The sequence below is a fragment of the Otolemur garnettii genome, unplaced genomic scaffold, assembly GCF_000181295.1.
Source record: "Otolemur garnettii isolate 467f Iridium unplaced genomic scaffold, OtoGar3 scaffold00022, whole genome shotgun sequence".
Lineage (NCBI taxonomy): Eukaryota > Metazoa > Chordata > Mammalia > Primates > Galagidae > Otolemur > Otolemur garnettii.
This window is the reverse complement of record NW_003852417.1, coordinates 10,250,664-10,269,643: the sequence shown is the minus strand read 5'-3', so window position 1 is coordinate 10,269,643 and position 18,980 is coordinate 10,250,664. Positions and strand designations below refer to the sequence as shown.

At 40.7% G+C, this 18,980-nt stretch overlaps 2 protein-coding genes and 1 pseudogene across 8 annotated transcripts in view; all 3 read left to right on the top strand.

The window, feature by feature from the left end:
- The window catches only part of NT5C1B (5'-nucleotidase, cytosolic IB), a 19,210-nt gene extending 4,180 nt beyond the window's left edge, over nucleotides 1-15,030 (top strand). For 3 of the 7 annotated variants that reach the window (XM_012803728.2, XM_003787413.3, XM_003787412.3), the window contains 6 exons: nucleotides 222-713; nucleotides 989-1,156; nucleotides 2,476-2,605; nucleotides 5,590-5,712; nucleotides 6,124-6,308; nucleotides 14,154-15,030. In XM_012803728.2, the coding sequence (XP_012659182.1) occupies nucleotides 222-713; nucleotides 989-1,156; nucleotides 2,476-2,605; nucleotides 5,590-5,712; nucleotides 6,124-6,308; nucleotides 14,154-14,486 (1,431 nt within the window). In that variant the 3' untranslated portion in view covers nucleotides 14,487-15,030. Of the gene's footprint in view, nucleotides 1-200; nucleotides 714-988; nucleotides 1,157-2,475; nucleotides 2,606-5,589; nucleotides 5,713-6,123; nucleotides 6,309-14,153 lie in introns of all 7 variants that reach the window. The other 4 variants (XM_003787415.3, XM_003787414.3, XM_003787416.3 and 1 more) reach the window with 3 other exon arrangements.
- On the top strand, nucleotides 2,001-2,097 carry LOC111724394 (annotated as a pseudogene).
- A 2,663-nt stretch (nucleotides 15,031-17,693) lies between the features above and the next one.
- Nucleotides 17,694-18,980, top strand: part of RDH14 (retinol dehydrogenase 14) — a 5,996-nt gene continuing 4,709 nt past the window's right edge. The window contains exon 1 of the mRNA XM_003787417.3: nucleotides 17,694-18,182. Coding sequence (XP_003787465.1) covers nucleotides 17,793-18,182 — 390 coding nt within the window. The 5' untranslated portion in view covers nucleotides 17,694-17,792. The remainder of the gene's footprint in view (nucleotides 18,183-18,980) is intronic.

The window sequence follows — 18,980 nt, the reverse complement described above, 5'->3', positions numbered from 1 at the left end:
GGGGAGCAGTCACCGTGTCTGTTCAACACAAATATCAACTAGCTGGGGCCTAGACATGCCCGAGTTCCCTTATCCCTATGCACAGATTGTGAGATGAAGCAGGATCCCTAAGGTCTAGGCAGGGAACAGGGCGAAGGGACAGCCCTTTAGCGAAAACTAGGCAGATACAGGACCTGGGGACCTGGGCTGCCTTGAATCAGATGCCCCTTTTCTCACAACAGCCCCCCGACAGCTCCACGACCTCCCGGACTTCATCTGCCTCCCCCAGCCAGCACGACTCTCCGCCGCCGCCACCCGTGCCCCCCTCGGCCCGGCAGTCCGCGCCCAGCCAGCCGTCCCTACAACTGGACTCACAGCCCCCCACGCCCCCGGAGGCCCAGCTCACGTCCCGGCGCCGCAGCTCCAAGCAACACGACACTTTGGAGTCCAAGCTGGAGACCAGGATCGATTCCAGATCGCACAGCATCCTGCGGGACTGCAGGGACTCCAAGCAGCGGGAGTATCCGCTCACGCCCCCCATGGAGTGGAAGTCCTACTCCCAGCGCAGGATGTTGTACCCCAGCAACTTCCCGATGGACCCCGACTGTCTCGCCGAAAGTCACCAGCACCAGCAGCGAGAGGAGGAGGAAGATGAGGACGAGGACGAGGAAGCCTACTGGGAGTCTTTGAAGAAGTTCTACGAAAAGGTCCCGAGCTGCTCGCGCCCGCGGCCGGTGAGCCGGCCCGCCGCCTCTGGCACCCTGGGCGACCGTCCCCGCAGCATCCCAGCCTCTCCCAGCCTCTTCCAGCTCCCCTCCGCCCCATAGTGAAGACCGTCCCAGGCCCCTACCTCTAGAGCCCCAGCCTCACACAGTCCCAGCCTTGGCTCCCCCAGCATCCCAGTTTACTAAGCAAGGGCCCGCCCATTTTCTTCCCACCTACCCTGGGTGAGCCCCAACCCTGATCCCTTCCTTCTGTGTGACTGTTCCCTGGGCGCCCCTCTCCGCAGCCCAAACCCAAGAACGCCATCACCATCGCTGTCTCATCCCGCGCACTCTTCAACATGATGGACGCCAGGAAAATCTATGAGGAAGAGGGTCTGGAGAAGTACATAGACTATCAGCTCAACAATGAGAACGTCATCCTGACCCCAGGGCCTGCGTTCCGCTTTGTCAAGGTACTCTGCAAGCTGTCTTTGGCCTGCCAGGAGTCTGGAAGGCCGAGCAAGGACCCAGGACTACCCTTGGGAGCTTGTCTAGCTTCCCTGATAATTCCTAGCCCCCCATTGTCATTCTTGCCTCTTCTAGTTGACCCAGGTCAGTTTACACCTTCATAAGGGTTTCCAGACTGTTGAGGAAGGGCCGCCAACCCACAAACCTAGGTTTGGGATATGGGGCTTCCCCTAAATGGAGTCATGATCATGAGGCTCCCTCCCTAGAAGAAGTGGTAAGAAGCTATATAATGAGTTTACAGTACTGAGTAGTAGAAATAAAGCTTCTTATTAAATGGGATGAAATTCACTTGAGCTCTTCTGACACCATGCACATCATATTAAGAAAGCCAAGATACTCTTAGCACTTGGCATGATTTTAATAGAGAAGGTAAGATTCTCTGAGCTTATACTGAAATGTAGAGCACTTACAACATTGATCCCCTACATTATTTATATAAATATTACACACTAACATCAAAACCACGGAAAAACAAATGGCATGTCCTCAAGTTGTGGGTAGAACCTACGGCAGAAGCATGAAAGAAAATCACAAATCTAAAGACCTATGTTTAAAAAATAGATGAAGTGCTCCCTTTGGCAGTACATATGTGGGTCACTACAAAAGTTTTGAGACAGACTGTGTAATGGCCCATTATTTCACTTTAAAGAAACACAGTCGACAGCACCTTCCTATTCACCATGCAAGTTCCAACTAGCTCAGCTTGTCCTGTTGCCAGGAAGGCTTCATTTGTTTTCATCTGTGTGGATTTTGTATTTCTTGATTTTTGGGTATCTCAAAACTTTCGTAATGATCCATGTGTCCTAAAATTGGAACAACGCAGAGATAATCAGCATGGCCCCTGTGCAAGGATGATGTGCAAATTTATGAAGCAGTCCTTATTTTTTACAATATATATCATGAGATAAGCAATAAAATCAGATTTTAAAAAATCAAAAACCAACATGAAGTGGTTAGCCTGATCCTTCTCTCCACTTCTCCCCCAGAGATAATTCTGGTAAACAGAATGTTGCAACAATTTTTATTGTTAAATCACCCATGTATTCAGTGAATGTTATGTTTTATGTTTTTCACTTCTGAGGTCCTATGCATGAGAGGATGAAAACACAAAAAATGCATGGCCTAACCCTGCCTTAAAGGAGTCATAGTCTGCCAGGGAAGTGTTCCGCGTTTGAGTTTCACTCTGCTGAGACGCTTTCTCTCCAGTCTCACAAACCCTACCTTGCCTGCGTTCTTTACCCATGTTGGTGTTTGTAACCTGCAGGCACTGCAGCACGTCAATGCTAGGCTCCGTGAGCTGTATCCCAACGAGCAGGACTTATTTGATATTGTACTGATGACTAATAACCATGCCCAAGTGGGAGTGCGGCTTATAAACAGCGTCAATCATTATGGTAAGTAAAATAAATACCATGTGGAAGACCAGCTTGTGGCTCTGGAGGAGAGAGGCCATGTTATTTTGCTAACTGTGGCCTAACCAATGCACTGTCTTTGATACTGACACCCCCTTCTGTGGGAGGAATGTTTATTTGCCTATGTCAGAACAAGAGAGGCCATGTTCATTTTTAACTTGAGCGCAGAGTTGGGCTCAAAGCTCTGGACTTAACTTGTCAAGTGTGAATTTCAAAGTCTTAATCCCAGGCCCTGCAATATATTTCTCTGTTTTATGTTTTTCACTTCTGAACTTGACTTCAAGGAGCCGTCAACCCAAAGGCTTTCTCTGTGATCAAACTTCTTGCTCACCACAGATCCGTGTTAAAGGTTTAAAGGTTTTCACCTTTCCTTTCCACTCTTAAAATCTTGATTGCCCTTGCTCTCTCTCCCCACACATCAAATCCATACACATGCCAGCAAAATTAACTTTATTCTTTCTGTGGAAAATTTGATTGGCTCCTCATAGCATTTCCATCAATGTGTCGAGGGCTTTAAAAGAAATTTCCTATTTTTTTTCTATTATGGAATTATCTGTCTTCTTATTTGGGGCACTGGTAGCCTATATTAGAAGTAACATACCCAATCTTGTGAGTATGTCAAGTCAAAATGAGGTTTAAATTGTGGACACATTTGTAAATAACCAAGATATATTACAAGTTATGCATTTTATAGTATATGATGTTAATTACTATGTATAAGGCTGCCATTTCACTAAAACATTTTAAAACGCAGTCTTAAATATATATAATGATTATGAATCCATAACAACAAAAATTAAAAATTCAGCCTTTGTTCCATGTGAAAAATAAAATAAAATAAGATAAAATTCAGCCTTGAGTGATGCCTGTGGCTCAAAGGAGTGGGGTGCCAGCCCCATGTACCAGAGGTGATGGGTTCAAACCCAGCCCCAGCCAAAAACTGAAAAAAAAAAAAAAATTCAGCCTTTACAGTGTTATGAATTGAGAAGAGAAAAATATGTATAAAAGGCTTAGCACAGAGGCTGGGCACGGTAGCTCACGTTCGTAATCCCAGCACTTGAGAGGCCGAGGCCAGTGCATTGCTCTGATCTCACAGGTTCAAGACCAGCCTGAGCAAGAGCAAGACTCTGTCTCTAAAAACAGCCTGGCCTTGTGGCGGGCGCCTGTAGTCCCAGCTATTTGAGAGTCTGAGGCAAGAGAATTGCTTGATCCCAAGAGTTTGAGGCTGCAGTAAGGTATGTCACCACAGCACTCTTCCAAGGGCAACAAAGTAAGACTCTGTCTTAAAAAAAAAAAAAAAAAGGTTTAGCATAGATGAAAGGTACATAGTAATCAATAAATGACAGCTAATATTTTTGAAACTCTTAATCTTATTTGACTAAGTGATTTAAGTCTATCTATCCCTAACCACACTGAACCTATAAGAGGCTGGAAGCATAAGGAATCACAGTTATTTACCTATTAAATTCTGATTAACTAATTGGGTACAACTTTCTCATGTAGCTCACAATGCTCGTAATCATGGAGTAACAAGCTTCTGTTGTTCATGGAATAACAATCTTCCACCCACAGGAGTTAGTTACTAGGCAATTTGTATCTCCTTCTACTATGGCATTTATTATATTATAATAAATGTTTTACATGCCTGGCTCCTAGTGAACTGTGATCTGGAGAAGAGAAAGGATATTTCAACAATTCCTGAAGTCAAAGTGTCACCTAATAATTTCTTAGTTACTAACTTAATACTTGTTAAGGATTTTTTAGAGTACGCTTCTCTGCCATCTATGCCCAATATTGGCTTAAGTGGAAAAGTGAGAATATTTGTTAATACCAAAGCAGACACTTCCACACAGACGGTTAATGGATCTTACCTAATCTCTGGGTCCGTATGGATGATAAACAAACTAGACTCAATATTCTGGTTTATATCATGTGCAGCTACCCAGTTCATCATATATCTAAAAACAACTTTGAATATGTACATATGTTATCATATACATAGTGTTATACTCTACGTAACTAGTCTCAGATTGTTAAACACTTCTTTCTTTTATAAATAACTCTAAATCGAGACTTTTCTATCTACATCTCTGCAAGTGTTTCAAATTATTCTCTTAAACTTCTTAAAGGGGGGGGAAGGGGGAGGATCCTAAGTCAAAAGGCATAAACCTGTTAAAAGCTCTTGATATATATTGTCAAATTACTTTCTATATAGCTTGTACCAATTTATACTTTCATCCATAATATATGTGGGTGCCTATTTTACAAACCTCTCATTAACAGGTGTTTTGAAATTGTTTTTTATTTGAAAGGAATTTAATTGTATATTAATGTTCAGTCTGCTAATAATTACACTGAAGATTTCACATCAGAAAAGAGTGACAGTTTCAGATGTTCTGGTATTGTTGTTTTTAGAAAATAGTTTAAATCCTAGCACGACTTGTTATTACTATGGTATTGCTACTGAAGAAATGCAGAAACAGCACTTAAAATAGAGCCACATATTAGCAGGCCTTTTCAACAAGTAGCAGGCTATAATTCAAGGGAAAGTGCACTGTTCCATTGTAGACAACAGTCAAACACTGGGTTCTCAAGTTTTCCCTAGGCATGTGAACCAGTGGGTTAGACAAATCTTCAGCTTCCTTTTCTGTAATGAATATAATTCTACCTCCAGTACAGTTATGAAAGTAAACTGTCATGGTCTATGTGAATATACCTCATAAACCACAACACACCAAACACACCTACCAGTATATGAAATAGCTGATAAAGTTTTCAATATTGGTGCTATGAAAACAATTCTAAAATGCTAGTTATTTCTAAAGTAACTTTCATTGAGATTTATAAATGAAGTCATTTAGACTTACAAAAATAAACTCAGTTATTTCTAAGGTGGCTTTTATTTGGACTGACAGTGTTTTGTCTTTAGTCTTTGCCATGACAAAGTCTTTCTTACCTGATAACAGGTCTACTGATTGACCGCTTCTGTCTGACTGGTGGGAAGAGCCCTATTGGCTATTTGAAAGCCTATCTTACCAACTTGTACCTTTCTGCGGATTCTGAAAAAGTACAAGAAGCAATAAAAGAAGGTATTAGTCTGGTTTCATCTCTCTGGCTAATAAAGAGGTTTGCGCTAATGGTTACTGACATTGGGTTTCACATGAGATTATGAAGCTCATGTTCATCTTCAGTTTTCTGCCAAGGCATTTATTTTTATATGCGGCAGTCCTTAAGTTTGTTCTTTAGAGTTTTAACTTTCCTAGAAGTGGACCTCCTCAGTAATTGTCCTACCATTCACTTCACATTTTCCCGACCCTGTAGAAACAGAGGAAGTACATAGGCAACTGTTCTGAAATGCGTGCTTGTGAAGAGGAGTTGAGTCATCAGGGCATAGCTGGAGAGGAAATAAATACAAAGTCGGGGAGGCTTTTTATTTTAATGGAAGAAACTAAAACTCATGGCCCCAAGAAGAGTGCTAATTCATCCCCATAATCTGTCAGGTATCGCCTCCGCCACAATGTTTGATGCAGCCAAAGACCTGGGTTACTGTGACACCCAGCTCCGTGTCGCCTTTGATGGGGATGCTGTCCTCTTCTCTGATGAGTCTGAATTTATTTCCAAGGAGCATGGGCTGGACAAATTCTTTCAACATGAGTCACTGTTTGAGAATAAGCCTCTTGCTCAGGTAGGTTCAATGAGCTCTCAGTAACTTTAATGCACTTGTTTTCTAACATGTAAATGCAGATATGTGTTCATTGTGATGGCTTTTAAATTATTTAAGGCTGGCCACTTCTTCTCACTGTCTCATCTTTGAAGCTTTCTCCCATTTTTTAATCCATTTTTCACCTTGAAGTATCAGCTGCTGAAAACATTTTTAAATTTTAACGCTATTTTATTTATCCTTTTGGAAATTCTAATATGGTATTCTTATAGTCATTCTACTTCCTCCAAATTATGAGTAACAGAGGCAAAAAAAAAAGATTACCAATAAGCCATTTCTCCATAACAGGTTCTCAAAATAGTAAGGTCATTTCCAATAGGTTAGTAAACATCTATGTAATCTGTCAGCCCCTGACGTCAAATTCAAAAAAGGCATCACTTAATTGATAAAATCTACAAAACAGAGAGATTGAATTAAATTGAATAAGGTTCAAAACAAGTGCAAACTATGGACACCTTACCAAACAGAAACCACATATTTAGGTGTTTTGGAATCCAACCATGAACTACAGTGTTAAAGCCAAGGTCTAAAATGAACAAAACCTACAACTTCTGAACCAAAAGAAATTTGAAACTTCAAAATATTCTTTAATTGGAATCTGAACTGATGGATAATTTAGTTTTACATAATGAATTTTCCCAAGAAATTTAAGTGTCCCTTTTTTTCTCAATTCTTCTTGAACTTAAAGTATTGTCATTTTTGCTTAAATGTATGAAAGTATGAGTAGACTCACTGAAAGCTGAAAAGTTTTATTACTTTGCCACCTTACTTAATAGTGGGCAATATTTACATTGTATGTGTAGGTGTGTATTTAACTTCATATTTCCTTTCTAAACAGCTTTCTTTCGAAGCCTTGACCTAGTGTTGTGAAATAGTTCAGTATTAACAAATCTTACTATTGGAAGGAAGATTCTTTGTTGTATTTTGCATCAGTCTATTTCACAGAGGCTCAGAACCCATTGTTTATTCAGAGCCATTGTACATTCAGATCTTTTTGCCATTATTGAAATGTAGAAGTTCTCAAAAAAAATAAATAAATAAAAACACTTCAGAGAAAGAATTACTTCCGAAAGAATTATGATACCGTTTTCTCAAATTAGGTAAATAAACTTCTTTTATTTAATTATTTATTTTGTGAGAGGACAGACTCTCACCCTGTCACCCTGGGTAAAGTACCATGGTGTCATAGCTCACAGCAACCTCAAACTCTTGGGCTTAAGTGATCCTCCTGCCTCGCCTCCCAAGTAGCTGGGATTACAAGAGCCTACTACAACATCCTGCTATTTTTTTTTTTTCTATTTTTAGTAGAGACAGGGTCTCGGTCTTCTTCAGGCTGGTCTCAAACCTGTGAGCTCAGGCGATCCACCTGCCTCATCCTCCCAGAGTGCTAGGATTACAAGTGTAAGCCACTGTGCCCAGCCTTAATAAACTTCTTTTAGATTATGTATATATTAGTTCTTTTTTTTTCATGTGTTACCATGTTCTTTTTCCTGTTCAACTATATTGAGGTATGTTTGATATATAACAAGTTGCACATATTGAATGTATACATTTGGATGATTTTGGCCCTATACACACATCTGTGATACCATCACTACAAACAAGGTAATAAATATATCCACCACTTTCAAAAGATTACTTATCCCCTTGCCTTTCTATTTTCTGTGGTAAGCACGTTTACCTTTCTATCACATTTTTAAATGTACAATGCCACATTATTAACTACCTAGGTACTGTGTTGTACAACAAATTCTAGAACTTAGCACAATGTCTTAGCATATTCATCTGAACATGTTGCTGCACATAGTAGGATTTCCATGTTTTTAAAGGAGGAGGAATGGTATTCATGATGCATATAGACCAAGCTTCCTTTACCCATTCCTCCATTGATGGGCATTTGAGTTCTTTCCAAATTTTGGCTACTGTGAATAGTGCTACAGGAAACATGGTTGTGCAGCTATCACTGTGAGATCCTGACTTCATTTCCTTTCATTCATGAGTGCGATTCCTGGATCACATGGTAGTTCTATTTTGATTTCTTGAGGAACCTCCATTTTGTTTTCCAGTGGCTGCACCATTTTACATTTCGACCCACAGGATACAGGCTTCCAAATTCTCCACATCCTCACCAACACTGATCTTTTGGTTTGGGTTACGAGCCATCCCGACTGGCATATAAAGTGTTATCTCATTGTGGGTTTGCGTTTCTCTGATGATTAGTGAGGTAGAGCACCTTTTTCATCTCTCTGTTGGCTATTAACATGTCTTCTTTACAGAAATGTTTATTTAGCCCTTTGCTAATTGTTATTTTTATTTTGCCATTGAACTGTAAGAATTCCTTGCATATTTTGGAAGTTAACCCCTTATCAGATGTACGCTTTGCTAAATATTTTCTCCCATTCTGTCAGTTACTTTTTTCACTCTATTATAAACTGTTTCCTTTGCTAATCAGAGAGTTTTAGTGTTATGTAATTCCATTTGTCTATTTTTGCTCTTTAAATCATCATTTTTCTCCATTTAATACTTGAAGTTATTGACTCAGTGCCTATAGCACAGTGGTTATGGCACTGGCCACATACAACGAAGGTGGCGGGTTCGAACCTGGCCTGAGCCAGCTAAATAACAATGACAACTGCAACAAAAAATAGTTGGGCATTGTGGTGGGCACCTGTAGTCCCAGTTACTTGGGGGCCTGAGGCAAGAGAATTGCTAAGCCCAAGAGTTTGAGGTTGCTGTGAGCTGTGATGCCATTGCACTCTACAGAGGGTGCCATAGTGAGACTGTCTCAACAACAATAACAAAAAACACAAATACTTGAAATTATGACGCCCAACCCTAGTCGTTGCAGAAATACCCAAATACCCAATTAAGTATGGTTGTTTTTATTATACGGTTTCTTTGCCAGTGTAAGAAATGCTATTTTGTTTTTTTCTAACATAGAAAGGTTGGCTTTTCCATAAAGGCCAGAGGCTTTGCCAGGTGCATTCCATTGATGAGAAAGAAGTTATGAGGTATAGTTCATACCAAAGATGTTCAAGGACAGTGGTGGTGGGGGGTGTGGATGGTTATGGCAATGTCTCAATTATCTCAGCTGGAGGTGGTCCGAAAGTCATCAGAAAATGATACGGCTGGAGACAACTCTCAGAGTAGCTTATAAACCTCCCATCTCCAGTGTGGTACAGTGACAGTGTAACTGATGTCTCTTCATTTGACCTCTCTCCATCAGCATTCTAGAATAGTGGTCCCTACGTGTGTGTGTTTGGGGGGTTAATAAGAGCTATTGAAGTCTAATTTATGTATAGTAAAAGTCATCATTTTTCATGATAGTTGTGAGCTTTGATAAGCGTATTCAATTGTGAAACTTGTAAAACCACTGCCCAAACAGAAATAATCAACATTTTCATGAAATCACAAAATTTCTTCCTATAGAGGGTTTGTTGGTTTTTTGTTTATTCTGGTCTTTTCTAGATGTCACAAAATGGAATAATATAGGATGCACTCTGACTTTTTTCATTTAGCATAAGGTCTTTGAGATTCATACATATCATTGCTAAGTAATACTCTGTTCCATGAATGAACCACATTTTCTTTACGTACTTACGGAAGGACATGTAGGTCATTTCTAGTTTTTGCCATTTACAAATAAAGTCAATTTTTAAAATTTTCGTACAGGATTCTGTGTAAATGTAAGATTTCATTTCATTTCTAAATGCCTAGGAGTAGGATTGCTGGATCCTATGTTAAGACAGTGTAGTGTAACTTTGTGTAAGATACTGTCAAACATTCTATCTCCCAAAATATAATGTTTTGCACCCCTAACAGCAGTTGGACAGAGATTTTGTTGCTCTGCATCCTTGCTCCCTGCCCCACTTTCAGCACCCAGCTTTCTCTGTGTGTCTGTGCCTCAGAGAAGGTCCCCACGCCCTTACCCCTCTTGGACTGTTGCTTCATTGTCTCTGCCTGCCCTGTCTCCCTATGATTTAGAGATGAAGATTGCTCCTGCATCCTGCCTTTCTCGTGAAGTGCAATATCTGATGGTCTGGGTTCATGTTTCTTGTCCAGAGCTAAAAGAGTTATTCCTTCATCTTTCCCCAGAAACAGTGGATTTTGATTCATTTCCTGGGAGATAACAGTGTTTGAAGCCCTTCAACAGTTTGCGACCATTGTTGGTGTTTCAGGAACCAGGTGGATTTTTAGTCTCTGCCCACAGTGGTGGGGGCTCTCCTCCTCCAAGTCTGCACCTCTGAGGAGGGCTTGCTTCTCTCGCTCTCCTGCTTTCAGTGCTTCTCACAAGCACCTTGTGAAGGTCATGAAGAAGCCTGAAAGATGGGTACTTCTTCTATCTGTGGATTCCAGGTCTCTGCGTTCTCTCATTAGTTCACTCTTGTCCCTTATCAACTTGTTTCTAAAAAAAATACTTGCATTTTTATACTTGCTTTAATGGCGTCTGGGATGTCCTTCTTCTGTGCACTGCCAAACATGTGCCGGTTCTTACATCCACTCTCTCCTTGAAGATGCCTGTCTTTCCTTAGATTTCATACTAGTTATTGCCCTGTGATGTTTGCTCTCTGATGGGCTGAGGGAAGTTGAGGGCTTTTTTTTATCTTTTTTTTTTATCTGAGTTTTTCTTGTTACTGGGTGAGATTACAACCGTTCTAGAATTCTGGGCCTTACGTAGATTCCAAATGTTTTAAATGATAGAGCTAACATTTCTATATTTTATTGATGTATTATATAATGACACTACTGTATGAATATATAATTTATAAAACATACCCCAAAATAGAAGCAAAAGAGGATGAAATGGATGCCTGGTTTGAATATGGTGACATACATTCAGCGTTCCCCATTTCATCCCTTTGGAAGTTATCGAAAAGCAGCAAAGAAAACTATGCCCCTCTGTGTTTCAAAGACAAATTGAAAACCAGGATGGGTGCTGCCAACACTCATTACAAAAATTTTACTGCTGTTGCCAAAAAAAAGTTAATAATTTTTTTTATTTTTCACCTATATGTATGCTTCTCACCTTTGGAAAGCAAATTTATTTGCTTTTTCTTATATATGCAGCCTTAGAGAAGGTAAGTCTAAACAAATGATCACACGATAAGTAAGAGTACAGAACAAAGGTAGAGGACATAACGGTAGAGAACTGAGCCTGTGTATTGTGAAAATAAATCAGAAGGAATCCCTTGACCTTTCCCAGAAACCCACCAATTATCCCAAGGAAAACCAATCTACTTCAGTATGGGGAATAAAAAGAGAAGCAGCATTGAACATATACATAGATACAATGAGGAAAAAGCAGATAAGAAAAAAAAAAGAATGAAATCTCAGATACTATTTTTTTTTCCAATTTTGAGATACCTTACTAATAACAGATTAAAAACACTCTCCAGAAAAACTTGCTACAGTACAGTTAAAGAATCCATCTAAACATTTGTTACGACTTTTAAAAATTTAAAGTAAAATCATAAAGTAGAACTGCAATAATCAAGGAAGAGGCAGTCAAACATGAGATGGGAAAATGCTCTAAATGAGAATTAAAAATAAGATTTTAGAGCGACAAATGACAGAAATAAATAACAGGTAAAGAAAACCTAACACATGCATAGGTGGGATCTCTGGAGGAAAACACTGAAATTATATGAAGGGGGAGGATATTGTGGTTAAATATAAAGATGCAAATTTCTAGAAAAATACAAGTCAAAAAAATCCCTAAATTATCATATTTTAATATACACATCAAATTATTAAAATATTAAGGAATAAAAGTCCAACATTATGTGATAGGGAAATACATACAAGGTATCTCAAAAGTCACCACTAAAGTCACCATCCATGGGGAAAATGGGAAATTGCAGCTAAATGCACCTTAATTTACAAAATACTCATTACCAAATTTTACAAAGAGGCGGCAAACAAATAGAAAATATTTTGTAAATATTTTGTAAAATTTTAGGATGAATATTTTGTAAATAAAGCTACATTTAGTTACAATTTCCCATGTTTCCATGTATGGAGTGTTTAGTGGTAATTTGGGGGATACCTGGCAGAATCAGAATGATTCTCACTGAGACATAGCTCAGTGAAATTATATGACTTAAAAATGAAGAAACAATGTTTTGGGTTGACAGTCCACAAGGGACAAGTGCCATAAATGCTAGAAGGGATTGGAGGTGGGGCCAATCCACTGCCTTCAAGTTTCTCAATAGTAAAAGACAGTGGAGCACTACTTATACCAGGGGTCCTCAAACTTTTTAAACAGGGGGCCAGTTCACTGTCCCTCAGACCATTGGAGGGACGGACCCCGGGACGAGTCGGCTGCTAAGCAGTATAGGCAGCAGCGGCAAAAACACCCTGCAGGCTGGATAAATGTCCTCTGTGGGCCGCATGTGGCCCACAGACTGTAGTTTGAGGACGCCTGACTTATACCATCTCATGGAGCGTAAACATAAACCATGGTCTATATTCAGGCAAAAGTTCATTTACATACAGAGAAAACATGTATGGTTAAAAACATACTACACTCTTAGGGATTACTTCCGTAAGATGTTTTTATGAAAATCAATACTAGAGAACAAATTTCAGCCAACGTGTGGTTAACCAGAAGTACAAAAGTACAATTGAATATAGAATATATTTAACCATAAAATTAAAGCTAAGACAATTGTAGGGTTTGCAATGACAGAAAATAGAAAATAATTATGTGATCTAAGAATGCAGAAGTTTAACAACTAACAAAGAAAGGAAAACTATGGGGAAAGAAGGTCTATGGAAGATTAAGTATTGTGATAGCTTTGGTTACAATAGCAATCAAAGGATGAAATATAAAGGTGATAAACAGAAATAAAAGAATATTTAATAATGAAGTGAACACGCTGAGAAAGATTAAATGACTAAAAGCAGATGGTGGAGGAAAAACAGAGGATTAGAGAGAAACTGAGGAACCATCTTAACTTTATTATTTATCATTGGAAAGAATAATATTAGCAGATTTGGAATTAAAGGTTAAAGTTATAAAAGCATCATAGGAGGAAATAATGCAAATCTTCTTAAATCTCAGAAGAACCACCCATATACACATATAAAGAAGGCAGATACAAGCCAGGGAACAAGAAAATGCAATAAAATTTCAAGATAGAACCAATCTCAGGTATATTTCTAATATAAATAAATGTAAATGCAAAATTCAACTCATCTTTTAAAAAAAAAATTTCAGATCAGATCACATAGAAAAATCCAATTTTATGCTGTCTGTAAGAGAAAGAGAGCTCAAGCTCTTTAGAAAGGTTGAAAATGAAAACCAGTGTGAAGATATACAAGGCAATTGTAAATATAAGACACATTTGGATTCGGGCCAAAAAAGCACTGAACTAGACAAAAGAGTCTTAATGCTTCATGAAGTCAAAACATGCAATTCACAGAAAAGAAATAAAAGATTAGGGCTTTTATTGACTAACTCAAGTTTTTTTAGAGTGACCATCTATTCCAGTTTGCCATAGATAGACTGTGTCAGTTGTCTTGGTTCAATTATTTATACAACATTGTTTCACACTTAAAATATCTGGATTCAAATGATAAATCAAGTGAATCATGTGGTAATCCAAGGTTTATTCCAGGAATGCAAGTACGGGGATGGTTGCCTATCAGGATATACTCACATCAATACATGGAGTTTTAACATAGTGCTGTCCGTCTCCTAACACTGCATGCCATACCCTTATATAAGCTCTTATACTCCTCTGCTTTTTCAGCACTCACTTTGTTTGGCTCACTAGATCACAGCTCTGATATATGTTCCTTTTACAGGGTCCCTTGAAAGGCTTTCTCGAAGACTTAGGCAGACTGCAAAAGAAGTTTTATGCCAAAAATGAACGGTTACTTTGTCCCATCAGGACCTACCTGGTAACAGCAAGGAGTGCAGCCAGTTCAGGAGCCCGTGTGCTGAAGACCCTTCGCCGCTGGGGTCTAGAGATAGACGAAGCTCTTTTCCTTGCCGGAGCTCCCAAAGGGCCCATCTTGGTGAAGATCCGTCCCCACATCTTCTTTGATGACCACATGTTCCACATTCAAGGGGCGCAGAAATTAGGCACTGTTGCGGCTCATGTACCTTATGGCTTTAGCCAAAAATACAACCCTTAGGGGAGAGGGAGGAGAAATAAAGCAGTGACAGTCTGTTCTTACAGAAGCCACTTCTTCGGCTCTCTAAGGTAATTAGGTATTTCAATAGATTGGACCTCAGAACTTAGCTCCTTTGCAAAGGTTTTCTCTTGATTTTTGGAAAACATTTTTAACCTCAAGTTATCTTTAAAGGTAACTTCTGAGCAATCGATACTGCTGAATGCCACTACACATGTCCCTGTGTAAGTCATAATGATGACCTTTTAGAGTAAGTTTAGAACTTCAATGTTTGCACATTTAAGGGGTTGTTTCAGAAGCTTATTTAGTTTCACAAAACCTTGCTCATTTTGGATGTCTTTAGGTGGAATGAATTATTACCCATTATTCTAAAAAGTGGTCTTCAAAGGTGGAATGAGTATGATTAAGTCATTCTTGAAAACTAAAGCTTTTAATTCTGTTGCCCCTATGACCAGCTTTTTAACTGTGCAAAATGAGAATGCATTTCACCTGCATAAGTATAACAATTTTGACATTGCTTATTTAGAAATAAATCATGTGATTGTTCTTACAGAGTACTTTCTAAGAGGAGCTCTAGACCAGTGGTTCTCAACCTTCCTAATGCCTAACCTATCATAATGTGTGGATATACAAACCAACTGTAAATACGAGACACAATTGGATTCAGGCAAAAAAGCACTGAACTAGACAAAAGAGTCTCATGCTTCATAAAGACTTCATGCCCTTTAATACAGTTCCTGTGGGTCGAGACCCACAGGTGGAGACCTGCTGCTCTAGACAGAACCTCTTGAGAAAGATTCTTTGAAGCTTACTTGGTGGGTTAATTGCCCCTGGACCACAGAGCTTCATATTTTTAAATCTTTGACTTTGGGACTGGCAGTTTGACCCAATGTTTATACGAAAAAAAAAACAAAAAACAAAAACACACACCTTGGCCATCACTTCAAAATGTGACATGGAGTGTGATATTTTGGCCCTTCATCATCATTCTATTTTGATTTTTGTTTCATTTTCAACCAAAATGTATTCGTTATTAACCATAATATTCCATATGTTAGGCACGGAGCTGGTTTTCATGTTACCTTATTTTCTTATCAAATTAAATGTTTGTGACGTAGTAATATTATTACCTTCCTTTTTATCAATGAGGAGCCTAATATTCAGAGAGACTGAGTAGCTTGCCTATGGATGTGGGGCTATTAAGTAGTAAGACTTAAATTCAGACACTCAAATTCAGATCTTACTTCGAAAGCTGTATTATCTCCTTTCCTCTCCTTCAAAGTTGCAATTAATTTCATAGACTTTGGGTCCATCCAGAATAGTTTAGTCATTCCATTAAGTTCCATACATAAACTAGACAGCACTCACATTGCAGGTCTAAGATAATTCTTTTCCTCCTCTCTTCTTCACTGTCTCCAGCTCTCTGCATCCTTGCCTCCATCTCCCATCTTTATATATGTATTCCCCTCCCCCCTGCCTCTACTTGAGAGAAGACCACAGCTGAAACATATCTTTTGATTAGCTCCCCAGTTTGATTTAAGCCAGTCCAAAATATTATCAGTTGTGGCATGTGACATTTTTTGAATACCTACTGTTTTCTAGGCATTCTCCTAGGTGAGGACAAGAAGGACTCAGACGTAAGCCTCTACTTTAGTAAAGTTAAAACCTGGCCAATCAGGTAGATGAAGCCAAATATGCAAATTCAAAGCTACAACACTAGATCCTCAATGCCAGTAAAGGTAACACAGGAGGTTGGGGAAACAAAGGTATGCATAGGCTGAAAGTGGCTGGGAAGAGAGACTTTTGGTGGGCTTTGAAGGATGACCAAGATGTAGATGGGCAGGAAGAGAAAGAGGAAACATATACTGGGGATTCAGTGAGTTGGGGATAGGTGAAACAGGGCCACCTGTAAAGGTTCCTTCTCCAGGTGCTTTGTCTAATCCCCAGTGATAATGCTCTTCCTCACCCTTGAGCTCCATTCTCAGTACTCTTAAGAAACCTTTTGGAATCTACCCCTTTTCTCTTTGTATTGTGACTGTTAGTTACATGTTACAGCTTTCAAAAATGTAAGGGAGCAGAGGGAGTTTTATCAAAATTATTTGGAAATGTTATTTTAAATGACACAATTTGTATCTCTCTTCCCTTGTCCTGAAGAATCTGGAATGAGTGAGGTTTGAAGGTAAGAGATCTCTGCACCAGACCATAAGTAATCAAGGGCAGAAATGTCCTATTTCTCTGTGGCTCTCACAGGGCACAGGTGAGGCCTAATAAATACTGTAGGGAGAAATAGATGAATGAATGACATCTTCAAGAGTAGCTTTGTCTAAAGCTACAAAGTCTTCAGCTTGAAGATGGGCCTCTGTGGCACCAATCCCTGATTTTTACGAACCATTTGATAGTCTACAAAGTATTTTGTCCCCTATTCCTACATGTAATAGTATCAAAGGAAGGCAGGGACGCATTTATCAATGGGTCTGCTCAGAAGTCTACCTTTACAATTAGTTCAAGTTGCTTACCTACTGTGTCTCTCCCAGTGTCAAATAAGATCATTGAAGATGACTTTTTCTACAGGGACCAGTGCTTCAGTGGTCTGCTTCAGTGGTTCTCAATGCGTGGTCCCCAGATCATTATCATCATCACTTTGGAATATGTTTTAAGCACACCCTTAGGCCCCATCCCAGATCTATTGAACGAGAAACCCTGGTACTGGAACCCTTTGTTTTGCTTTGTTTGGTCTTCCCACATGTGGCCACCAAACCCATTGTATTTCTAGTTGATTCATGTTGCTAAATTTTTATCTAATCTAAGAAAAAAAGGTTCTTCCTCAGAATTCAGTTGGGCTGGGACCATTCTCCAGAAATGAAAGTAAACTGAACTGAGTTTATAGGTTACAGGAGCCCTTAAAGGAGAAAACACTAAACACCCTGAAGAGTGGCATTTTTAACCCAGCCTGTTGAGAGATTTGTAAACTCAAAAGTATTCATTTGGTATTCCCAATGGGAAGGCTGTTACCCCTCTGGATATCGATGGTTAGGAACCTCAGCGCCTTAAATTCGCCCAAGCCTACACCTCCTTGTTGGGTACAGGGTCCACCACCGAAGGCACATGACTCAGAGTGCTCAATTCTCCTAACCAATCCGGTGCCCTCAAGAGGTAAACTACAAGTCCCGGCATGCCACGCGCGCATCGCTGGAGACCAACTGACCGCGCCCCAAAGTGTTTCCCGTGCAGGTGGCAGCCTTCATTCTGGGAAGGCGGCGGCTCCGTAAGTCCCGCGCAGGGGCCGATGGACCCTCGGGCCCGGCGGCTATGACCTTGGCTACCGCGGCGGCACTACTGGCCGCACTAGGTGGGGCGCTGTGGTTGGCGACCCGGCGATTCGTGAGCCCCCGAGTCCAGCGGCTGCACCGAGGCGGGGGCCCTGGCCTCATGCACGGGAAGACCGTGCTGATAACAGGGGCGAACAGCGGCCTGGGCCGCGCCACAGCCGCCGAGCTGCTGCGCCTGGGGGCGCGAGTGATCATGGGCTGCCGGGACCGCGCGCGCGCCGAGGAGGCGGCTGGCCAGCTCCGCCGTGAGCTCCAGGCTGAGGAGCCCGGGTCAGACCCCGGCGCCGGCGGGGCAGGCGAGCTTGTCGTCAGGGAGTTGGACCTCGCCTCGCTGCGCTCAGTGCGCGCCTTCTGCCAGGAGATTCTCCAGGTGTGGGTCTCGCGGGGCGAGTTGGGGACGAGGTGGGAGGGCTGGGGCCGGGCTCGGGGTAGGAGGAGCCTGGGGTTCGGGGCTGAGCCGGGAGGGGGTGGCCCCGGAGTCCAGGGGTGTGACTGAGGCTGCAAGGAGAAAAAACAGCTGTGAAGTTGCTGGTTTAGGAAGGAAAGAGAACTGAGAGGGTAGTTTTCTGTCCTCTATGGAAGTTGAGAAAGAATGGGCCCAAGAGGAAACGATTAAACAAATCAGTTTCTCAAGATGTCCCTGAAGTAGATCCTCCAGGCTCTGAATTGCTGAGTCTGCACTAAGCCACGTCTTCTGAGCCCAAGGGCACTGGAGAGAGTTGCTAGCTGAGGACCTTAGATCATTCCTTTCTTTTTCTTCTTCATCTTTTTCTTTCTCTTTCCTTCTTTTGCCCCTTTCTATGTCCCTTTTCTGCTGGAGTAGAGTGTAGCTTGCTGCCACCCATGAACTCAATAGCACCATCCTTAACAAGACTCTGGCCTGATTTCTAATGGAATAAAGGGGGACAGAAAAATTGTACCTAGCTTTTATTAAAGAGTCACTGTGTGCCAGGAGCCAGATACTTTTTTTTTTCAAATGCATTTAAAATGCACCCCCCCCCGCCTGTATTATTGTCTGGAATCTTCTCAGTGTCCCTACATTATTATCCCATTTTACAATGTGAGAAAACTGAGGCATAGGAAGACTAAGTATCTCTATTCTACACTCCTTCCTGGCAGTGAAGTGGGAGGATTTCTTCTTGCAGATGGTAAATATTCCACTGAATAT